Raw genomic sequence first — 23,557 nt, forward strand, 5'->3', positions numbered from 1 at the left:
CCAACAAGGGCATGTCCCAACCAAGTTTAGTATGTCAAACAGTAACAAGGGTACAAACTGATCCTCTGCAACTCGTACAATGCAATTCCTGCTTTTCCTCTTTTTTATTAACTCCCCACCCTCCCCGCCTAGTGTCCCAAGTACTAGACACTGCCCCTGCTAAGATCCCATTCATACACACGCAACCTCCACATTCAACCCAATTGACCTCCCCTTGTGGCCGACATGCGGCCCCAAATAGACGATAGTAACCCCCTCCTCCCCCCCCCCCATAGTATAGTATAACCAGTGTCTAACAACCCAGTTTGTAATTCCTTGGGAGGCAATGCAAAACACGCTTGCCAGCACCCCTCGTACTGCTTATCTCGTCCGCGGCTTCCTGAAGTGTAGTCCATGTGTTCCAACTGCAGAAACATTGCCATCTTCTGATACCAGGCCGCCACGGAGGGTGATGTGGCCAGTTCCACCTGAAGTGTTTTCTAAATCTGAACTGTGATGGGTATAGTATATTATTATTGTATAGATGTTCGGTCAGTTGTTTTTGTACAACTTTCTCAAGCAGTTTCGCTAGAAAGGATAGACTGGAGATAGGTCGATAATTGTTAAGAATATCTGTGTCCAATGTTTGATTACTGCTAATTTCAAGATATCAGGAAAATAACCTTCAGAGAGGGATAAATTAATTATTTCCACTAAAGGGGTGGTAATTACCGATTTAATTGATTTCAAAGACTGAATAGGAATACTATCTAGTGGGTGATTGACAGGGTTCATATTATTGATAAGGGATTATATTTCTGAAGATGAGGTTAACTCAAAATTAGACCACGAGGATAATTCTTTATTGCCCATATTAATAGACTGAACATTCACACTTTGGTTTCCAGAAATTAAGTTTGTGATTTTATTACTAAAAAATTGTGTGATTTCATTGCATCTTTTTTCAGGTAAAGGGGGTTTGTCATCACATGTATTTCTTTTGAAATTCTGGATTAAAGAGAATAAAGCCCTAGGGTTATGACTGAATTTATGAATTTTGTTTGCGTAAAAATCTTTTTTCGTATTATTGATGCGTCTTTTGTAATATGTGATATAAGATCTATATGCTGCAAGAGAAAGGGTAGTTTTGTGTTTTCTCCATAATTTTTCTTTTTTACTGAGTTCACGTTTGGCACTTCTGATTTTGGTATTGTACCACGGGTTGTGGCGATGGTGTTCTTTTAGCGCTTTAATGACTATGTGATTTATGTTATCTGCAACAGAGTTAAATATGTTGATCTAAGAGTTAGTAGCATGTTCACTTTCTGAAAAATCAATGTTTTGTAACTCGGTTTGTATCTTATCTTGAAGGTCATCAAGGTTAAAAGGAGGACGATAAGAGAAAGTTATAGAGTTGGTGTGTGTTAGAGCTGGGACAGATTTGAGGGTAACAGTGGATCGAATCAAAAAGGAAAATTGGTTCTTACCTGATAATTTTCGTTCCTGTAGTACCACGGATCAGTCCAGACACCTGGGTTTTGCCTTCCCTCCAGCAGATGGAGACAGAGAAGTTTTAAAACAACCCTGCCATATATACCAAGGTGCCACCCACAGTCCATCAGTATTACTCAAAGCAGAATGGATTAAAACCAAACTATGTACACTAACTAAAACTTTCCCATATTTCAAATGGCTCAGTCAAACCCCCAACTGGGAACAGAAACTTCCTGAACCATGAGAACAAGTGATCTTCAGATTGCAGTACAGTTACAAATAAATGGTGAACAAGCGGCCTCTACGATACTTTCGTGCATACACCGGGAGGGTCTCTGGACTGATCTGTGGTACTACAGGAACGAAAATTATCAGGTAAGAACCAATTTTCCTTTCCCTGTATGTACCCGGATCAGTCCAGACACCTGGGATGTACCAGAGCTGACTTACCTAGGGTGGGAGCCGGAGAGAGCCGCTTAGAGCACTCCTTCTCCAAACCCTCTGGACTCTGGGGCCTGAAAATCCAGTCTGTAATGCCTTGCAAAAGTGTGTAAAGACTTCCATGTAGCCGCCTTGCAAATTTCCTGTGGCGAGACTTGACGACACTCAGCCCATGAGGCAGTTTGTGACCATGTAGAATGGGCACGAAGTACAACTGGCACCAGCTTACCACGCAGTAAATATGCGGAACTTATAGCTTCCTTCAGCCAACAAGCTATCGTAGTCTTAGAAGCCATATTACCTCTTTTGGGACCACTGCACAAAACAAAGAGGTGGTCTGACTCATGGAAGGGATTTGTAACTTCCAAATATCTTAGCAGAGCCCTGCGGACATCCAATTTTCTCAAGTCCTTAGCCACTGGATCCGAACAGTCCAAATCGGAAAAGGACAGGAGTTCAATCGACTGATTCAAGTGAAAGGAAGAAATCACTTTCGGAAAAAAGGAAGGAACTGTTCGTAAGGAGACGCCTGAATCCGAAATCCGTAGGAAAGGCCCCCTGTATGATAACGCCTGCAGCTCCGACACACGACGGGCTGAAGAAATAGCTATGAGAAAAACTACTTTCAGCGTGAGATCCTTCAACGTCGTTCTCTTTAGAGGCTCCAAAGGCGGATCACACAAAATGGAGAGAACTAAATTCAGGTTCCAAGGAGGACAGGGATGGCGAAGAGGAGGGCGTAAATGTTTGGCCCCTCAAAGAAAATGAGCCACATCCGGATGCAATGCCAACAGTACTCCTTGAATCTTACCTTGTAAACAACCGAGCACCACCACCTGCACCCTGAGTGAACTACACTACAAACCTTTTGCGACTCCGGCGTGAAGAAAACACAGAATATCGGAGACAGACGCTAGAGTGGGATTTATCAATGCACCAGGCTTCAAAGACTTTCTACACTCTGACATAACCCAGGGACGTAGAGGGTTTGCGAGAGTGCAATAATGTAGCTACCACCACGTCAGAATAGCCTTTGCTCTTCAACTGCCGTCCCCGGGCAAAATGGAGGGTCCTTCACCTCCGGGTAAACAAGTGGAGCAGAGGCCCTCCCTCGATAGATGCGCACGCACAGCATGACGATCCCCGGGGCATCCCTCCCGCAGCAAGAACGGACAGAAAAAAACGCGGCAAAAAATAATAAAAAATGGCGGCGCAGATAATCAGGGAAAAACAGACACGCACAGGAGAGTCGGCGCGGCAAAGTAAGAAACAGAATTTTTTTTTAATTTTTTTTTTTTTTATTTAACACTTGCCTGATCGCTGTCTGTGGTTCTGCACAGCTCCTGCTCCTGCTGGGGTGAGTAAGCTGGGCAACCCGCTTTCACCCCAAGGCTGCTTAACTCGGGTATAGGGTCCTCAACCCTTACCAGCAGCTGTCTCAACAGACCAAGGGGGATGGTCCCCTCAGGACCTAACAACCCCCTGGGAGACTGAAGGCTTCTCTCACGTGCAGATTTCCTTTTTTTTAAACCTAGAGAAATTTAAAGGAACATAACCCTTAACTTTCTAAACACTACTATCCTGTCTCTATTTCTTTTTTTTTTTTTACAACTAAGCAATCAGAAAAAGATTGTGGGTTTTGCACCTCCACCATCTGCTGGAGACCGGAAATACTGATGGACTGTGGGTGGCACCTTGGTATATACGGCAGGGTTGTTTTAAAACTTCTCTGTTTCCATCTGCTGGAGGGGAGGCAAAATCCAGGTGTCTGGACTGATCCGAGTACGTACAGGGAAAGTGGTCAGACCATGGGACCGGTGTTTGGTTCGTAGCCGGTATTGATAAAAATAAGGTCCAAAGTGTGCCCTGATTTATGAGTTGGACCGGCAATAATCTGTTTTAAACCTAAGGCAGTGAGCGAATCAATCACAGTTTCACAGGTGAGAGAGAGAGAGAGGTACAGAATCAATATGTATATTGAAATCTCCTAAAACAATAGAGGGCTCGTTCAATTTTACATTGGCAGTCAAAAACTCAATTATGGGGGAGCAATTATGGTCCAGCAGTCCTGGGGGACAACAGAGCAAACAAATTTGTAGATTAACAGATTCAAATAATGCAATTTCATATGGTGGAGTAATATTAGTAGACATCAATTTTAAAGATTACTCATGCCTTGAGGAAGAGTGATCAACTGGTTTTTTTCTCCATGGTGGAGGTAAACAAGAAGAATCAGTATCACGGGCTAAAGAGGCCATCACATCTGCCTATGTGGATGCAGATGTCCCATTGTCTAGACAGGTCGGGGTGCATTCCACTAGAGTTCAGGCGGTCTCATGGGCAGAGATTCAGTTATTGTCTCGTGTCGAGATTTGCTGGGCAAATAAAGTGGTCCTCCTTACATACTTTCTTCCAAGCATTACCACTTGGAAGTTAAGGCTCAAGAGGACGCAGCCTTCGCAGGTGCGGTGTTAATGTGAATGCAGGCAGCCTCCCATCCATTTCGGGAGTAGCTTTGGTACATTCCACCAGTGTAGACAGGTCTGCCAGAGTACAGAGGAAGGTGAAATTACTTCTTACCTGATAATTTCCTTTCCTCTAAGGAAAGCAGGCCAATCCACAACTCACCCTGTAAGGACTACTTGGTTTTGGTTTCAGTTAGTCCTTTATTCGGGGGACGATGCAGAGCGTTCCTATTTATGAGTTATCTGAAGGACTGGTAAGTGAAAAACCAGCCCCCTAAGATCAATTATTGATACATTTTTACTGAGCTCAATGCTTTCCAGTTGGCTGGAAGTAATGAGTTGTTGACTGTTAATAGTCATGTTTCAAGTATAATCAGTTTGTCCACCGTTTGGCTTTTCTGGAGATACTGGCAGGCTGATGTCGGGGCAGAAATACTGAAGGGCTGTAGGCGGCACTCTCGGTTATGTAGCAGTGCCTCAAAGTTTTGTTCTCTGCCTCCATCTGCTGGTAGGGATGCAAAACCCACTTGTCTGGACTGATCTGGGTATGTACAGGAATGGATACTGCTTTCCAGGACATACACATATACTTGTGCCCCTGTGTATACATGGATCACAAGAGACTCTGGTCAGGATTCTTGGACCCCCTAACATGTACTGAAAATTGGTGTGCAGAGGATAATTTATCGGGGGAGGGAGGGTCCTTAATTACAGACACACATGGTAATCTCATAAGCCTTCTTCCCCTTCAGAAAGAAGGCTAAAAGCATTGAGGGTGAAACTGAATATTAAAAAAAAAAAAATACCATGACAGTAACTTACATCCTCCATGTACTCTGGTTCAGATGCAGAGGCATCCCAACGATTATTCAGGATGAAAATATTAGGTTTGGAAAGCCGTTCATTTACCTTGTGAAAAAAGTGTTTTTCCTAAAACAGGAAAAGAAATAAAAGAAAGGCTAATGCTGTATTCCCATTGGAAGATCAGAAAATAAAGATAAGATAATTAAAAGAAAATACGGTTCTGACAGAAGAGAGATATGATGCAGACATTTTCTCTGTTTTTAAGTACTCACAAAAACAACACACACACTATAACATCTTTGAAACCAAAAGTTATGTACCAAAGCCCAACCAGTACCCCAGTCTTCAGATTCAAAATAAAAGAAAATTATTCCTTACCTGCTAATTTTCGTTCCTGTAGTACCACGGATCAGTCCAGACAGTGGGTTATGTCCCCAGTCCAGCAGATGGAGTCAGAACAAACTTCAGAGGGCGGTCCCTTATACACCAGTGCACCCTCTGGAAAAACCTCAGTATAGAGAGAATATCCAAGCATGAACACAAAACAGATCTGGATGGATCAAGGAAAGAAAACAACTACCCAACTATCATGGTAGATAGTAATGCAAACCAGTTGTACAAACTGGTAAAGAAACTTGCAAAACGAACTATGATTCCAGTCTGACCGACTTGGAAAGAACAGAGCAGTAAGTGAAGAACATTAGAGCAGGGATAGCCAACCCCCCATCCTCCAAAACTTTAGGGAGGGCGTCTGGACTGATCCGTGGTACTACAGGAAAATAAGCAGGTAAGGAATAATTTTCTTTTCCCTGTACGTACCCGGATCAGTTCAGACAGTGGGATGTACCAAAGCTTCCCTACTTAGGGTGGGCCCCGGATAGCCCTGCCTGAATGACTATCGCCAAAAGAGCCAAAAACCAGCGGTTGAAGGTTCAACCAGTAGTGCCTAGCAAAAGTGTGTAATGAACTCCAGGTTGCTGCTCGGCATATTTCCTGAGAAGAGACAGAACCACTTTCCGCCCAGGAAGCCGCCTGAGAGAATGGGCTTTGATGCCCGCCGGCAGCTGCTTACCTGATCCCAGGTAAACTGCTACTATAGCTTCTTTCAACCAGCGGGCAATCGTGGTTTTTGATACCTTGGACCCCTTCTGAGGTCCATCCCAGAGAACAAACAGATGATCAGACAAACGGAAATCATTTGTAAGTTCTAGATAGCGAATTAGAATCCGCTTGACATCCAATTTACGCAGCTCTCTAGCCTCCGAGTCCGCGAAAGACGGAAGTTCCACCGTCTGATTTACATGAAAGGCAGAAACCACTTTGGTAAGAAAAGATGGAACGGTACGCAAAGAAACTCCCGAGTCCGAAAAACGCAAATATGGCTCCCGGTAGGAGAGGGCCTGCAGCTCCAAAATCCGACGGGCGGAACAGATAGCTACGAGAAACACCGTCTTAAGAGTGAGGTCCTTTAGAGTAGCGGATCACATGGGCTTAAAGGGGGCACCCCCTAAGTTCCAGAGAACCAAGTTGAGGTTCCAGGAAGGAAACGGAGCCCGAACCGGTGGATGCAGGTGCTTCATGCCCTTAAGGAAACGGACGTTATCCGGGTGTGCAGACAGAGAAACTCCCTCACAACGGTGTAGTAGGGATCCAAGGGCTGCTACCTGAACTCTCAAAGAATTGTAGGCCAATCCCTTCTCCAGCCCCTGCTGTAGGAAAGACAGGATCTGAGCCACCGAAGCAGAACGAGTAGGTATCTCCCCTCAAAGAACACCAGGATTCAAAGTCCTTCCAGACCCGAACGTAGGCCACAGACGTATAGGTCTTTCTTGCCTGGAGGAGGGTGGAAACCACGGCCTCCGGGTAGCCCCGCTTTCTCAGGCGGCGCCTTTCAAAAGCCAAGCCGCAAGACAGAAGCGATCTGCCTGGTCAAAAAATATAGGCCCCTGGTGCAGCAGCCATGGGAGATGGCTCAGCCGAAGAGGTACGTCCTCTGCGAGATTGACCAAGTCCGCAAACCAAAGCCAAGAAGGCCATTCCGGAGCTACCAGTATCACCGGGCCCCGATGAACTGCTATCCTGCGAAGAACCTTCCCAACCAATGGCCACGGTGGGAAGACATATAGGAGGATGTGAGGAGGCCACTGCAGAACGAGGGCATCCACGCCTTCTGCCCTGCGCTCTCTTCTGCGACTGAAGAATCACAGTGCCTTGGTATTGCTGAACGTGGCCATCAGGTCCACCCGTGGGGGGCCCCACCGCCGGACCAGGAGCTGCATCGCCTCCTCGGAGAGTTCCCACTCCCCGGGATCTAGGCACTGTCGGCTGAGGAAGTCTGCCTGAACGTTGTCCACTCCTGCAATGTGAAAGGCCGCCAACCGGGCAAGGTGAACCTCCGCCCAAGCCATTAATTTGTCCGTCTCCAGAGAGACGCAAAGACTTCTTGTACCCCCTTGTCGGTTGATGTAGGCCACGGTGGTTGCGTTGTCGGAAAGCACTCGGACCACTCGACGGTAGAGCAGGGGAAGAAACTGCTTCAATGCCAGGCGCACCGCTCTGGTCTCCATGCGACTGATCGGCCAACGTGCTTGCAACGGTATCCACTGCCCCTGGACTGAGCTCGTCTGGCATACTGCTCCCCACCCGGAGAGACTGGCATCCGTCGTGATGATTACCCACTCCGGCATTTCCAAGGGCATCCCTTGAGCCAGATGAAGAGGGTTGAGCCACCAAGACAGACTGTCCCTGGCCTCCTGCGGAAGGGGAAGGATGGTCTGGTACTCCTGAGACACCGGCTTCCATCGGGAGAGTAAGGCTCTCTGAAGGGGCCGCATATGTGTGCAAACACCCATGGCACGAGATCGATTGTGGAAGCTATCGAGCCCAGCAGTTGGAGATAATCCCAGGCCGTGGGAAGGAGAAGAGACTCAAAGCTTCGGATCCGTGCTACCAGCGACTGGGCCCGATCCGGGCGCAGGAATACCATGCCCCTCACCGTATCGAAGCAGGCTCCCAAAAAGTCCAGCGACTGAGAGGGAGTCAGGGTACTCTTGGCAAAATTGATGTTCCAGCCCAGGGATTGGAGGAGGTGCAACACCCTGTCAATTGCTTGATGACACAGGCCGAGCGACTTTGCTCGGATGAGCCAATCGTCTAGATAGGGGTGGACCAGGATGCCCTCCCGTCTGAGGGCTGCCGCCACCACCACCATTATCTTCGTGAAGACTCTTGGAGCGGTAGCCAGGCCGAACGGGAGCGCCTGAAACTGGAAATGTTGCCCCTGAATCTTGAAGCGAAGAAAACGCTGGTGCGGCTTGTAAATGGGGATGTGGAGATAGGCTTCCGTCAGATCCAAGGAGGCCAAGAACTCCCCTTGATGCACTGCAGCAATCACAGATCGCAGGGTTTCCATTCGGAAGCGTGGTACCTTGAGCGCTCTGTTGACTGTCTTGAGATCCAGAATCGGGCAGAAGGAATCCTCCTTCTTGGGAACCATGAAGTAGATTGAGTAATGACCGGTCCCCACTTCGCGAGGAGGGACCGGCATGATGGCCCCAAGCGTGAGGAGCCTGTCGAGCGTCTGGCGTACAATGACTTCTTTTTGAGCCGAACCGCAGGGAGAGAAGAGGAAACCGTCTCTGAGAGGGCGAGCAAAATTTAATGCGTAACCGTGTTTTAGAATATCTAGGACCCACTGATCCAACGTGATCTTGACCCACTCCTCGTAGAAGAGTGCGATCCGTCCCCCTATCTTAGGGACCGGGGAGTGGGTCCGCCTGGCTTCATTGAGTCGATTTTGAAGGCCCACCTTGGGCCGTCCCGTCCCAAGCCTGTCTTCGTCCACGAAAGGAGCACGACCATGTCTGGGAACGCACAGAGGGCTGGCGCGGAGTTGACTGTCCCGCAGGACGAGACTGACGTTGCCCATGATAGCGACTTCGAGAGGCGCTGAAAGATCTAGACGATCGTGGTCTGTCTTCCGGCAGTTTATAAACTGAATTTTCTCCCAGTAATTTGATGATTTGGTCCAGATCGTCTCCAAATAGGAATTTGCTTTTGAAGGGCAGCGATCCCAAACGTGATTTGGAGGAGGCATCCGTCGACCAGTTGCGGAGCCAGAGAAGTCGCCTAGCTGAAACTGCAGAGACCATCGACCTGGCCAAGACTCGGATAATGTCATACAGGGCATCCGCCTCATATGCTATCACCGCCTCCAAGTGGTTGGCCTGCTGAGCCTCCTCCGGAGGCAGCTCCTGGGAGCTGAGTAGATGCTGTGCCCAACGAAGTCCTGCCCGTTGCGCCAGGGAACTGCAAAAGGCCGCTCTAATCCCTAGAGCGGACACCTCAAACACCCGTTTGAGATAAACTTCGAGCTTTCTGTCCTCCAGATCCCGGAGTGCTGTGCCCCCAGTCACCGGGATGGTTGTCCTTTTAGTGACGACCGAGACCGCCGAGTAAACTCTGGGGGCCTGGAGGAGTTCCAGGAAATCATCTGGAAGCGGATAAAGACGTTCCATCGCTCTACCGACCCTAAGCGAAGCCTCAGGGGAATCCCATTCCCTGGCCAAAAGCAGGTGCAGGGTAGGGTGGGTAGGCCGCAATCCCGCTAAAACAGGGTCCCCCTTCTTTCCTTGCGGGGTGGTCACCGGAGTGGGCACCGGAATGTCCGGCGGGGCATCAATGTCCAGCTCTTGAATAATGACCGGCATGAGAGGGTCCAACTCGTCCCTGTGGAAGATCCTAAGTACTCTGGGATCGTCCCCTTCTGCCAGAGCCACTGGTAAGAAATCATCCAGGTCAGGATCCGTCCCTCCCACCGGTGGGTACACCACTCGAATCCTGGAAGTGCCCCGGGGGGGGGGGGGGGGGGGGCCACTGGCGCCTGACGTCCATGCCCTGGGAAACCCCCGCTGGAGAAGGGTCCACAAGCCTTGGGATCTTGGGAGGAGAAGGGCCTGGTGCTGGTTCCTGTAGCTGGCTCAGCCGAGCCAGATAAGCGCTGTGCATCAAAAGAACAAAATCCGTGGTAAACTTAGTTTTTGGGTAGACTTAGTTTTTGGGTACTTGCCAGGTTCTTATAGCCTGGATTGGCCACTGTTGGAAACAGGATGCTGGGCTTGATGGACCCTTGGTCTGACCCAGTATGGCATTTTCTTATGTTCTTATGGTGTAGCCCCCGCGGGGGGCTAAGTCGAGGGGTCCCCAGCCGGAGGCAAAGTTCCCAGAGGCGGTACCGGAGTTAAAATCGGCGGTAGTGTGTCCAAATCGCCGTCCAGATCATCCCCTGACTGTGAGCAGGCATCCGGCTCTTCACCTAAAATGGCCGCCGTTTCCTCACTAAGAGGGAACAGGGCTGACTGCTGCCCCCCAGAGTGCGAAACTGTGCGCTTCGGCGACCTCGAGGGACCCTCCCCCTCGGGGAGGCACCTCGAACACAGTCCCTCGCGGGAGAGCCTCGACCTGGGCTCCCCGCGTGCACTACACCGGTATGATTGCGGCATCGGGAGTGGGGGAAGGGCGCCGCGTGGCAGAGAGTAGCTCTGAAAAACGGCGGGAAATTCGTCCGCCGTGGCAGGGAGGCTTTAGCCAAACTATCCGACCAAGTAATAAAATTCACGGGGACAACAGGGGTATGGCGCTTCCCTGAGTAAACTGCCCTGAGGAAAGCGCCTCTCAGGGGCAGGGGGTTGGATCGTGGCAGGAGGGGGGAGAGGCTGGACTACCAGCATGCACCCCAGAGAGGAGAGCCAGGAATTCGCCTGTAAATAAAATATACAGAACACTTACCCCACAAACAATAGGAAAGGGTAGAGATAAAGAGGGTTCAGACTGCAAGCCAGTTGTTGAGCGTCAGAAGTCTCTCTTATTGTTAATATATACCGTATTTTCTGGCATATAAGACGATCCCCAACTTTTCCAGTTAAAATACAGAGTTTGGGATATACTCGCTGTATAAGACTACCCTTCTGTGTCACTACATAACCATACTGTATGTGGTACCCAGTATACAACAACCAGCCAATCACGGCAAGCGATGTACCTTACCGGCGATTGGCTGGTTGTTGTATACAAATCCTGCTTGGATTGGTCAGCTCTCCCTGTCTCCAAGACTATCAGAGCGGTAACGCATCCCTCTGGCCCACCCTTGTATCCTATTACCTCCTTCTCTGCCTCTCAGATCTCGCTCCTGAGGACTGCAGTGAAGCGGCGCAGACGTGCATGTGCGAGCTCTGAGAGGCAGAGAAGGAGGTACCGGTAATAGAGATGTGAATAGGAACCGGAATCGGTTCTGATTCCGGTTCCGATTCACATCGTGTTTTTTTTTTTTCGTCCGGCCCGATCGGGTTTTTTTTTTGTTTGTTTGTTTTTTTATCAGCTGCGCCTGAGCCGATAAACAAAAAACCCACCCCGACCCTTTAAAACTAATCCCTCAGCTTCCCCCACCCTCCTGACCCCCCCAAGACCTGCCAAATTAATTAAATACAACCCCCCACCCTCCTGACCCCTCCACAAGATCTGCCAAATTAGTTTTCTACAACCCCCCACCCTCCTGACCCCTCCAAGACCTGCCAAAAGTCCCTGGTGGTCCAGCGGGGGTCCAGGAGCGATCTCCTGGACTTGGGGCCGTTGGCTGCCAGCAATCAAAATGGCGCCGACGGCCCTTTGCCCTTACTATGTCACTGGGGTCGATCAATGGCAGCGGTAGCTCCTGTGACATAGTAAGGGCAAAGGGCCGTCAGCTGCCAGTAATCAAAATGGCGCCGACGGCTCCTGGACCCCCGCTGGACCACCAGGGACTTTTGGCAGGTCTTGGGGGGTCAGGAGGGTGGGGGGTTGTAGTAAATTAATTTGGCAGGTCTGGGGGGGGTCAGGAGGGTGGGGGGTTTTGTTAGATTTTTATTTTTTTTTTATATTTGCTCCATAAGACGCAGACATTTTTCCCCCCGCTTTTGGGGGAAAAAAGTGCGTCTTATGGAGCGAAAAATACGGTAATTATTCGCCCTATAAGACGACCCCCGGCGTATAAGACGACCCCCGACTTTCGAGAAGATTTTCAGGGGTTAAAAACTCGTCTTATATGCCGGAAAATACGGTAATTTATTTTTTTTTCAACAATTACCCAACTTGATCCATCCAAACAAATACAAGACTAAATAAATCTAAGTCAGTGAAGATAAAAGAAACTAATAGGGAACCAAAGGTTCCACACTCGCATCTGCTGGAGTCAGAAAGATACTGAGGTTTTTCCAGAGGGTGCACTGGTGTATAATTTGTATAAGGGACCGCCCTCTGAAGTTTGTTCTGATTCCATCTGCTGGACTGGGGACATAACCCACTGTTTGGATTGATCCGGGTACGTACAGGGAAACCAAAGATTTTTCAAAGAATAAGGTATTTAGGTGACCAGAAGCTAAAGGACACCATGGTATGATGGGAAGCATGACTATACCTACTCTCCTAATGGACGAAGCTGCATTCACAGGCATTCTCCTCGCTCTCTAACAGCAGTGAACGAGACAGCAGACTGTGCCCCCAAATACTATGGAAAAGTGATGAAGCTGGGAGAAGTACCTTTACTAAAAGAAGTTCAACATTTCACTGCATTCAAGCACCATCTGAATTTATTATCCATCCACAAAAGTCATTTTTAAACCCCTTTCTCAGCAGACCAGGACAAAATTCTTCAGTGTTGTCTTCAAAATCAGATCAAGAGTCTTTGATTTGATGAGAATTTACAGCTTCATCTATAGTTCACATGACCTCACTTCATACATAATTTGCTATGTTGGTCATATCCCAAAAACTGTTATGCTGCCTTTATGGGATATATAACTAGCAATTTTGTTTCATTAGGGTGTACTTTCAGTACCCCACCAAAAGCTGTTTAATAAACTTAACTGAAGATGAAATACAAGAAAAATGATTTTCACAGGGGATGCAAAGATGCAATTTATCTGCATGTTTCACAAAGGTAAAACTGTATTCTAATCATAGCCCGGACTGTATGTGCGTAAAAGGAAAATTGGTTCTTACCTGCTAATTTTCGTTCCTGTAGTACCACAGATCAGTCCAGACAGTGGGTTGAGCCTCCTGTCCAGCAGATGGAGACAGAGAAAAACTGAAAGGGTATCGTATATCAGGACAGAGCCCCCCCCCCCCCCCCCCGCGTCCCTTCAGTATAAAGGATATCAAAGCAGAGAAATATAACGATAACATAGAAAAAAGAACAAGCAAGAAAGCCTTTAAACCATGAACTGGTAAATTGAAAATGCAAAACATTGCGATAAAAAAAAAAAAAATTGCTCTTATATAGATATCTATCAGATAGATACTTCCGGTGCCTAAAAATTCTGATAGGAAGCCAAAATCTGATAGGAGATCACTCGTTCAGCAGTGCTGTGGAAAAGAAAGGAACAACTTCGAGTGGACATATAAACAGTAACAAAGGCAGGGCGGGAGTCTGGACTGATCCATGCTACTACAGGAACGAAAATTATCAGGCAAGAACCAATTTTCCTTTCCCTGTACGTACTCGGATCAGTCCAGACAGTGGGATGTACCAAAGCTTCTCTAAGTAGGGTGGGACCGAGATAGTCCCACTCGAAGTACCTGCCTGCTGAAGGAGACAAAAACTGGCGCCTGGACATCGAGACGATAGTGGCGAGCAAAGGTATGCAGCGACTTCCAGGTAGCAGCCCTGCAAATCTCCTGTGGAGACACCAACTGATTCTCCGCCCAAGAGGTAGCCTGCAAACGCAAAGAATGGGCCTTCAAGCCCTCCGGAACCGGCCGGCCCCAACAGATATACGCCGACGCAATCGCCTCCTTAAGCCACCTAGCAATAGTAGCCTTATTTCCTTTATTGGGCCCGCTCCACAAGACAAAGAGATGATCAGAGATGCGGAACTCGTTCGTGACCTGTAAATACTGCAGGAGAACCCTCTTGACATACAGCTTTTGGAGTTCCCCACCCGGCATGCTGGTGACATCCTCTGAGGAGAAAGCCGGGAGCTCCACGGACTGATTCACGTGGAAGGAGGAAACAACCTTCGGTAAGAAGGACGGGACCGTTTTAAGAGAAACCCCCAAATCAGAAAAACGCAGGAAGGGTTCCCTACAGGACAAGGCTTGGAGCTCGGACACTCTCCTGGCCGAGCAAATGGAGACAAGGAATACTGCCTTGAGGGTCAGGTCTTTAAGGGTTGCCCACCGGAGAGGCTCGAAGGGCACTTCACAGAACACGAAGCACCAAATTAAGGCTACATGACGGACAAGTAGCCCGGAAGGGAAGGTTCAAATGCTTAGCACCCATGAAGAAGCGAACAATACAAGGATGGGCCGCCACCGCATAAACATCAACCTTCCCTAGGAGGGAACCAAGGGCCGAGACCTGCACCCGCAAAGAGCTAAAGGACAAACCTTTCGAGAGGCCACTCTGAAGGAAGGAGAGAATTTGAGACACCGAGGCCCTGCATGCCGGGACACCGGACTCAGAACACATATTCTCAAACACAACCCGGACATAAGCGAGAGAAGTAGAAGTCTTACGTGCCCATAACAATGTGGAAATAACTTCCTCCTTATAACCCTTCTTCCTCAGTCGTTGCCACTCAAAAGCCAGGCCGCTAGACAGAAGCGATCCACCTGATCGAAAAATACGGGACCTTGGCACAGAAGATTGGAGAGGTGACCGAGGCGCAGAGGACCCTCCATTGCAAGGTTTACGAGGTCCGGGAACCATGGCCTCCACGGCCACTCCGGAGCCACCAGGATGACTGGGCCATCGTGAAGTTCTATCCGTCTGAGAACCTTTCCCACTAGAGGCTAGGGTGGGAACACGTAGAGAAGAACATCGCGCGGCCAGGGGAGGACTAAGGCATCCACGCCTTCAGAGCAGTGCTCCCATCTGCGACTGAAGAACCTGGGAGCCTTTGCATTTCCAAGCGTGACCATGAGATCCAAGTGGGGGCCCCCCCACTTGTGCACGATCAGGTGCATCGCATCTTCGGACAACTCCCATTCTCCGGGGTCTAGGAGCTGGCGACTGAGAAAGTCAGCTTGAACATTGCCCTTCCCCGCAATGTAGGAAGCCGCCAGCCAATCCAGATGATGCTCCGCCCAGGAGAGAAGCTTGCTGGCTTCCAATGCCAACAGACGACTCCTCGTGCCTCCCTGGCGATTGATGCAAGCAACTGTGGTGGCATTGTCGGATAGGATTCGTACTGCTTTGAGATGTATCAGAGGAAGAAAGGCGTTGAGTGCCAGACAGACCGCTCTGGCCTCCAGACGATTTATGTGCCACTGGGATTGTACTGGGGACCATAGTCCCTGGGTAGACTGATTCTGACACACCGCTCCCCAGCCAGAGAGACTGGCGTCCATTGTAACAATGATCCACTGGGGAGTCTTCAGAGGCATCCCCTTCAGAAGGTGGGTGAGCGAGAGCCACCACTGCATGCTGGCTACGGTAGAGTCGGAGAGCGGTAGTGGAGCCCGAAAGTCCTCTGAGACCGGCTTCTAGTGGGACAACAAAGCTTTCTGTAACAGACGCATATGCGCAAAAGCCCAAGGAACCAAATCGATAGTTGAAACCATAGTGCCCAGGACCTGAAGGTAGTCCCAGGCCATGGGAACGGAGAGGGACAAGAGATGACGTACCTGATCCATGAGCTTGAGCGCCCGGGTCTCTGGCACTAACACCTTGCCCACACGGGTGTCGAAGCACGCTCCCAAGAATTCCAGAACCTGGGAGGGCTGAAGGCTGCTCTTGGAGAAGTTGACTATCCACCCGAGGGAGGTGAGGAACGTCACAACTGTTGACCGCTATCGTGCAGAGGTTCTCCGATTTGGCACAAATGAGCCAGTCGTCCAGGTAAGGGTGAACTAGGACTCCGTCCCTGCGGAGGGAGGCCGCCACCACCACCATGATCTTGGTAAAGGTGTGCGGCGCGGTGGCAAGACCGAACAGAAGTGCCCGAAACTGGACGTGTTGACCCAGGATGCTGAAGCGGCGATACCTCTGATGGTCGAAGTGGATTGGGATGTGCAAGTAAGCCTCCATAAGGTCGAGAGATGTGAGATATTCACCTGAGCGAACCGCTGCTATGACCGCCCTCAGGATCTCCATCCGAAAATGGGGAACCTTGAGGGCCTGGTTGACTCTCTTGAGGTCCAGGATGGGCCGGAAGGAGCAGTCCCTTTTGGGAACGATGAAGTAGATGGAGTACTGGCCGGATCCCTGTTCCTCCAGTGGCACAGGGACTATGGCTTCCAGCTCCTGCAACCGGGCCAGAGTCTGACACACCGCTGGACGCTTTCGGCTCCCGCAGGGAGAGACAAGCTGGCGGTCCGGGAGATCCCGAGCAAATTCTAATACATAGCCGTTTTCAATCACTTCGAGGACCCACTGATCTGTTGTAACTTTGACCCATTCCTCCAGAAACAGGGACAGACGACCACCTAAGTTTGGAACGGAGGAATGGGCTGGCTGTATCTCATTGCGAGGACTTTGCAGAGGAGCCTTGAAGGTTACCATCTCAGAAGGGCCGTCAGCCACAAAAGGACTGAGATCATGGCTGAGATCTAGTGGAAGCACCCCTCTGGAAGGAGCCCCGGCCTCTGTTATTATACTTGCACTGGCCTCAGAAGCGAGAGCGCGAAAGAAAGAAGGACTTAGTCTGTTTAGGGCGATCTTCAGGCAGCTTATGAATCTTGTTGTCTCCTAAAGATTTAATAAGCTATTCCAGGTTCTCACCAAAAAGCAACTTACCCTTGAAGGGAAGCGTGCCAAGCTGCGACTTGGAGGAGGGGTCTGCAGCCCAATTGTGCAGCCAAAGAAGCCATCTGGCCTAAACCGCTGACACCATGGCCCTGGCCTGCACTCGGAGCAAGTCATAGAGAGCGTCAGCCCCATACGCCACTTCAGCTTCCAGCCGATCTGCCTCTGCAGACGGGAGGTCCTGGATGCTGAGTAATTGTAGAATCCACCTGAGGCTTGCCCACTGCATGAGACTGCTACAGACTGTCGCCCGAACTCCGAGAGCGAGGACTTAAAAATCCGCTTGAGATGCAGTTCCAGTTTGCGATCCTGAACATCCTTTAGCGCCGTGGCACCAACCACGGGGATGGTGCTCCGTTTGGTGACTGCGGAAACCGAAGCGTCCACCTTGGGAACCTTAAGCATCTCCAGGCATTGATCAGGCAGGGGATAGAGCTTGTCCATTGCCTGCCCACCCGAAGATCCACTTCGGGGGACTCCCATTCCCGTAGGAGTAGTTGCATGAGCATGGGGTGGAAAGGGAAGGTACGTGGAGGAGCCCTGAGTCCCTCCAGGACTGGGTCCACATTCCCCGAGACAGCGGCACCGGTGGATTCCTCATGAGGGTTTTCAATCCCCAGCTCATCCAGAACAAAAGGAATGAGCAGGTCCAGCTCTTCCCTCTGTAATAATCTCAAAACCCGTGGGTCGTCACCCTCTATTGGGGGATTGGCGAGCAAATCTGAGTCCGTATCTGGATCTGTAGGAAGAGGCTGGAGCGCCCGGAACTGTCCTGTTCCTGAAGGCTGGCTAAATAAGATTTGTGCGGTAAAAGCACAAAATCTGGTGAAAAAAGATGCTGGGATTTCCCGGGTAGTGGGGGAGGGGGAGCAGGGGCAGAGGAGTCAGGCCCCCCCCCCCCTCCCGGAGAGGGCAGGGGGCTGAGATCAGGTGGAGAAATCGAAAATCCAGCTCTCCTCCCCCCTGAGGCTCAGAATTCGCTGCGATGTCTGAGCCCGAGATGGCTGCCGTTCCCGCGGTTTTTAGCAAGGGAGCCCGACCCCAGACCGCCGACTTCGCTGGGGTCCCAGAGGGTCCCACATCTCCAGGCAAGCAAGCTGAGCACAGGCCATCCCAGGAGAGCCACGAAGCAGGCTCCCCCCGCAGGCAAGGCAAGCTGCCGATCACGGCATGGGAGGAAAAAAGTGCCGCGGAGAAAATCTGTTATCTGTAAAGCCCGTTGCTAATTTATTGTTTCCCTGTAAACCGAAGTGATGTATAACTATACGTACATCGGTATAGAAGAATCTACAAATAAAATAAATAAAATAAGCAATAACAGCTGAGCCGGGCTGCAAATGGGAGCGAGAGCAGGAGAATGAACCCTGCACTGCTCTTTTCTCTTATCCTAGGAGCAACTAAACGCATGTGAGGCAGAAGTGCTCCGTCTGGCTTCCTTGACTCTTTAAATTTTTTTTTTTTTTTGTAATAAGCAAATTGTCAGTGCAATGGGGCCTGAGGCAAAAGCCTCCTGGACCCAAGACGTCAAGAGGGGGAGTGACTGGACTACCAGTATTGCCCCAAGCCAGCAAGGGTCACCGGGCAAGGAGTCCTAGGTTGAATCTTCAAGGGGCAAGCCCCCCTAGGACCCTATAGTTTTGCCCTGAAAAAAAAAAAAAAAAGCTATAATAGGAATTTGACTGGCAATACTTGCTTGATCCTGAAGAAAACGTTAGGAGAAGCACCCCACGGAAGAAGAAAATCATCTAAAGAAGGGAGCTGCAGGTTCAACCGTCTTGATCTGCTGGAGACAGAGAAATACTGAAGGGACACGGGGGGGGGTGGGGGTGGGGGAGCTCTGTCCTGATATAGGATACCCTTTCAGTTTTTCTCTGTCTCCATCTGCTGGACAGGAGGCTCAAACCACTGTCTGGACTGATCCAGGTACGTACAGGGAAAGTACTTTTAACTACTGGGAGAAGAGAGCTCAAATTCATCTACAAGCTATGTAACAATATGTATAACTTTCAGCCATTGAGGAAAGGAATGTTCCTGAGACCAGGGATGAGGGTGAGGAGATCAGAGAAATAGATCTGTGTGCGCACAAGCTGTTCTCTGGACATTTTGGATGGGCTCTCACACTAATAATAAAGCTCTGATGTCCACTTTAAATGGTCATAGTAAAACTTTGTCCTTTCCCCTAAAACACTGTATTAGATCAAACTAATTTTTCAGCTTCTACCGAACAGCTGCAATACCCTTCAAATCTGTGTTCACTTTTTCATGTTTACAATACAAATTTATACATTTTGGTAAATGCTTTAGAAGATTAAACATTTGATCTAATATTTAACAAAACAATCTCACTGTGTTCATGAGTGTAGACTCGGAGTTTGCCACCAGGACGAAGACATCAGCATCCAAACAGAACTTATCAATCCAGCTGTCCAATTCTGTAGTGACATCTGTGCCAGGGCTAGCAGAAAAATACACATTTCCATTTATTAACCTAAGCAAAGTATTCTGAAGTAATCTTTATCTTGGGCTACTTAATAGTAGTTTCCCTTGACTTAAGTTTCTACAATTTTAAAATCTTTTTGTGGGGCCGGTCTGGTCCAGTGGCAGTGAACACCAACATGCATAGAAATCCTGGTTCAACTCCCGGCTCAGGTCCTTGCTCCGTGGGTTGGCTATGACTGTGGATGCTGCAGAGGCAGTGTGAAGGGAGAGAGTCAGTCGCCATGCAATCGCAACACCTAATGACCAAATTTAGGGCTTGTGATTAGAGGAGCCATGGTGCATGGGCCCTGACTGAGGACAGTCGCTGCAAGGGTTGAAACAAACTAAGCTGGCAGGTGATATTAAATAAGGGACAAAAATCCCCATGTAGATGCAAATGAAGGCTTATAGTGTCAGATTCCAGTTCTGGTTCAGATTAAGCTGGAAGCTCGAAGGATTGGGAGGAAACTGCTAGGTCAAAAAAAACAAAAAACAACTTTACATTCTAGAAAAGAATTAATATAGAGAAGTCAATCCACCCCAAACTACAGCAAAGCCAGGTGTTCATGCTTGCCCAAAAGGGAAATGTAATATTGGCTAACCTTCTTGGAACACACTTATTACTACTTAAGAAATCCTAACACATCCATTTGGTGCATCAGGACTGAATTAACAGTTTGTTCTTTACCTTATAAAGCAAACACAGCTGTATTTATGTATGAAACAGCAGTTCTGTGAGGTTTTACATTTGTGTTTAGTATTTTGTCAGTACACAGCTCGGCTGATCAGAGAGCAGCTCCAGGGTTAAAAGGGTGTTGAGCTGCTTTGATTCAACCCTGCTGCGACAAAACATGAACCAGCATAGATGATCTCGAACAAATTCTATTCTGCTTTCAGAAAGTGCACTATTTGTTTTAGTAAAAGTTCTATGCATAACTAGTTATCTAAGATAAGAACAGTTTTTGCAAAAAGGAAAATTGGTTCTTACCTGCTAATTTTTGTTCCTGTAGTACCACGGATCAGTCCAGACTCCTGGGTTTTGCCTCCCCTCCAGCAGATAGAGACAGAGAAGTTTTAACGGGCTGTGTCCTATACCCCTGAGGTGCCACCTAGAGTCTGTCAGTATTACATTGTACCCCAGCAGAAAGATTAAAGCATAACTTCCACATAAACAACCTTCAATGAACGAAACCATGCCCATACTCTTTCCCTGAAAAGGGGGGCATTCGGTAAACTTGCAGAAATATGACTAACTACCAGCCGAGCGGACTCTCCGTTTTCCCATGGGCGGGACTCTGGATTGATCCGTGGTACTACAGGAATGAAAATTTGCAGGTAAGAACCAATTTTCCTTTCCCTGTATGTCCCCGGATCAGTCCAGACTCCTGGGATGTACCAAAGCTTCCCTAACCAGAATGGGACTGAGAGAATCCTGCTCGGAGTACACTGGCCCTGAAGGAACCGGGCTCAGGGGCCCGGACATCTAGATGATAATGCCTGGCAAAAGTGTGTGTAGATTTCCAGGTAGCCGCCCTCAAATTTCTTGCGGCGACACCTGTTGACATTCCGCCCACGAAGCCACTTGCGATCGAGTAGAATGAGCTTTAAGACCAACTGGAATCGGACGACCCTGAACAAGGTAAGCCAAAACAATAGCTTCCTTTAGCCAGCGTGCGATAGTGACCCTTGAAGCTTTATGATCCCTCCTGGGTCCACTCCACAGAACAAACAGATGGTCCGAAAGACGGAAACTGTTCGTGACCTCCAAGTAACGCCACAACACCCTCTTTACTTCCAACTTCCTTAAATCCCTAGACTCTGGAGTAGAAGAATCCAGACCCGCGAAAGAAGGGAGCTCCACTGAATGATCCAAATGAAAGGAGGACATCACTTTCAGGAGAAAGGAGCGAACTGTTCTTAAGGAGTCTCCTGCTTCAGAAATCCGTAAGAAGTGCTCCCTGCAAGATAAGGCCTGAAGCTCGGAAACTCGCCTTGCTGAGGAGATAGCCACAAGAAAAATCGACAGTCAATGTCAGATCCTTCAGGGTCGCTCGTTTCAGTGGCTCAAAAGGAGCATTATAAAGGGTGCGGAGAACCAGATTGAGCTTCCACGAAGGACAGGGGTTCCGGACAGGAGGATGCAAATGCTTAGCCCCTCTCAGAAAATGAGCCACATCCGGATGTGATGATAGAGCAACTCCCTGCACCTTTCCATGAAAATAACCAAGGGCTGCCACCTGAACTCATAGGGAACTAAACGCCAGCCCCTTGGCTAATCCAGCCTGTAAAAAAAATGCAGAACATCCGGAATTGAAGCCCTGGATGCCTGCACTTCGTGGTCTAGACACCAGGGTTCAAACACTCCCCAAACTCTAACATACGCCATGGAGGTAGAAGTTTTACAGGAATGTAAGAGCGTGGCAATAACCGCATTCGAGTAACCCTTACTCCTTAATCACTGCCTTTCAAAAGCCATGCCGCTAGACAAAAGCAATCTACCTCTCCGAAACAAATGGGGCCTTGTTGCAGGAGATTCGGAGATGGCCGAAATCTCAGTGGACTGTCCACTGCTAGATTTAGAAGGTCGGCAAACCACGGACGCCTCGGCCACTCTGGAGCCACAAGTATCACCTTGCCCGGATGAGCTCCGATGCGGCGCAGAACTTTTCCGACTAACAGCCACGGCGGAAAGATGTACAATAGAACATCCTTTGGCCAGGGAAGGACTAGAGCATCTACCCCCTCTGCTCCTGGTTCCCGTCGCCGACTGAAAAATAGAGGAACCTTGGCATTGCTTCATGTCGCCATGAGATCCATGGAGGGCATGGTCCAGCATGTGCACAGAAGACGAAAGGCCTCTTCGGAGAATTCCCACTCCCCCGGGTCCAACTGGTGGCGGCTGAGAAAATCGGCTTGCACATTGTCCACCCCAGCAATGTGAGAGGCCACAATCTTGTAGAGGTGTTGCTCCGCCCAGTTGATTAAATGCTGAGCTTCTGCTGCCACCGGACAACTCCTGGTTCCCCCCTGACGATTGATGGAAGCCACCGTCGTCGCATTGTCTGAGAGTACCCTCACTGATCGTCCCTCTACTAAAGGAAGGAGGGCCTGCAGCGCCAACCGAACTGCTTTGGTTTCCAACCGATTGATCAACCAGGAGGATTCAGTTCCTGTCCATTGGTCTTATACTGCCGTTTCTTGACAAACTGCTCCCCACCCAGAGAGGCTGGCATCAGTGGTTACCACTATCCAGGAGGGAATTTCCAAATCCACCCCCCGCCGTAAATTGTCTGGACACAGCCACCAAAGAAGACTGGACTGTGCCGAATCCGTCAGTGGGAGGAGAATATAAAACTGTTCGGAGAGCGGATTCCACCGGGAGAACAAGGCTGACTGAAGAGGGCGCATATGCACAAAGGTACCAGTTCGAGAGTGGAAGCCATCGAACCAAGGACCTGCAAATAATCCCAGACCCTGGGTCGAGGCATGGATCGCAAGGATTCCACCTGAATGAGAAGCTTGGACAATCTTTCCTCTGTAAGAAAAACCTTTCCCAAGATCGTGTTGAACCGAGCACCCAAAAACTCCAAGGATTGGGAGGGAACCAGGTGACACTTGTCGGGGTTGACCACCCAACCCAACGAGCTCAACATCTGTAGCACCCTCTGCACTTCTGTTCTGACTTTGCTTGAACCAGCCAATCATCCAGGTAGGGGTGTACCAGAATCCCCTCCTTTCGCAGGGCCGCTGCCACAACCACCATCACCTTGGTGAAGACTCTGGACGCAGTCGCCACACAGAACAGTAGAGCGCAAAATTGAAAAGGATACCCCGGGATCGCAAACCGCAAATATTTCTCATGATCCAGGCGTATAGGAATGTGCAAGTAAGCTTCTGTCAGATCCAGAGACGCTAGAAATTCCCCTTTGTGTACAGACGTTATCACCGAGCGAAGAGTTTCCATCCGAAAACAAGGCACCTTAAGGGTCCGATTGACTCTCTAAGTCTAGGATGGGACGGAAGGTGCCCTCCTACTTGGGCACCATGAAGTAGATGGAGTAGCGCCCTCGCCTGAGCTCTCCTGCGGGTACCAGAACTATGGTGCCTAGGTCCTGTA

The 23,557-nt window shown here is 49.3% G+C and overlaps 1 protein-coding gene across 5 annotated transcripts in view; it reads right to left on the reverse strand.

Annotated features, from left to right (window-relative positions):
• Positions 1-23,557, reverse strand: part of MFN1 (mitofusin 1) — a 153,758-nt gene that overhangs the window by 102,269 nt on the left and 27,932 nt on the right. For all 5 annotated transcript variants that reach the window (XM_029615782.1, XM_029615781.1, XM_029615786.1 and 2 more), the window contains exons 6-7: positions 19,309-19,417; positions 5,202-5,309 (exon numbers count right to left, since the gene is read on the reverse strand). In XM_029615782.1, coding sequence (XP_029471642.1) covers positions 5,202-5,309; positions 19,309-19,417 — 217 coding nt within the window. The remainder of the gene's footprint in view (positions 1-5,201; positions 5,310-19,308; positions 19,418-23,557) is intronic.

This window comes from Rhinatrema bivittatum, chromosome 9, assembly GCF_901001135.1.
Source record: "Rhinatrema bivittatum chromosome 9, aRhiBiv1.1, whole genome shotgun sequence".
Lineage (NCBI taxonomy): Eukaryota > Metazoa > Chordata > Amphibia > Gymnophiona > Rhinatrematidae > Rhinatrema > Rhinatrema bivittatum.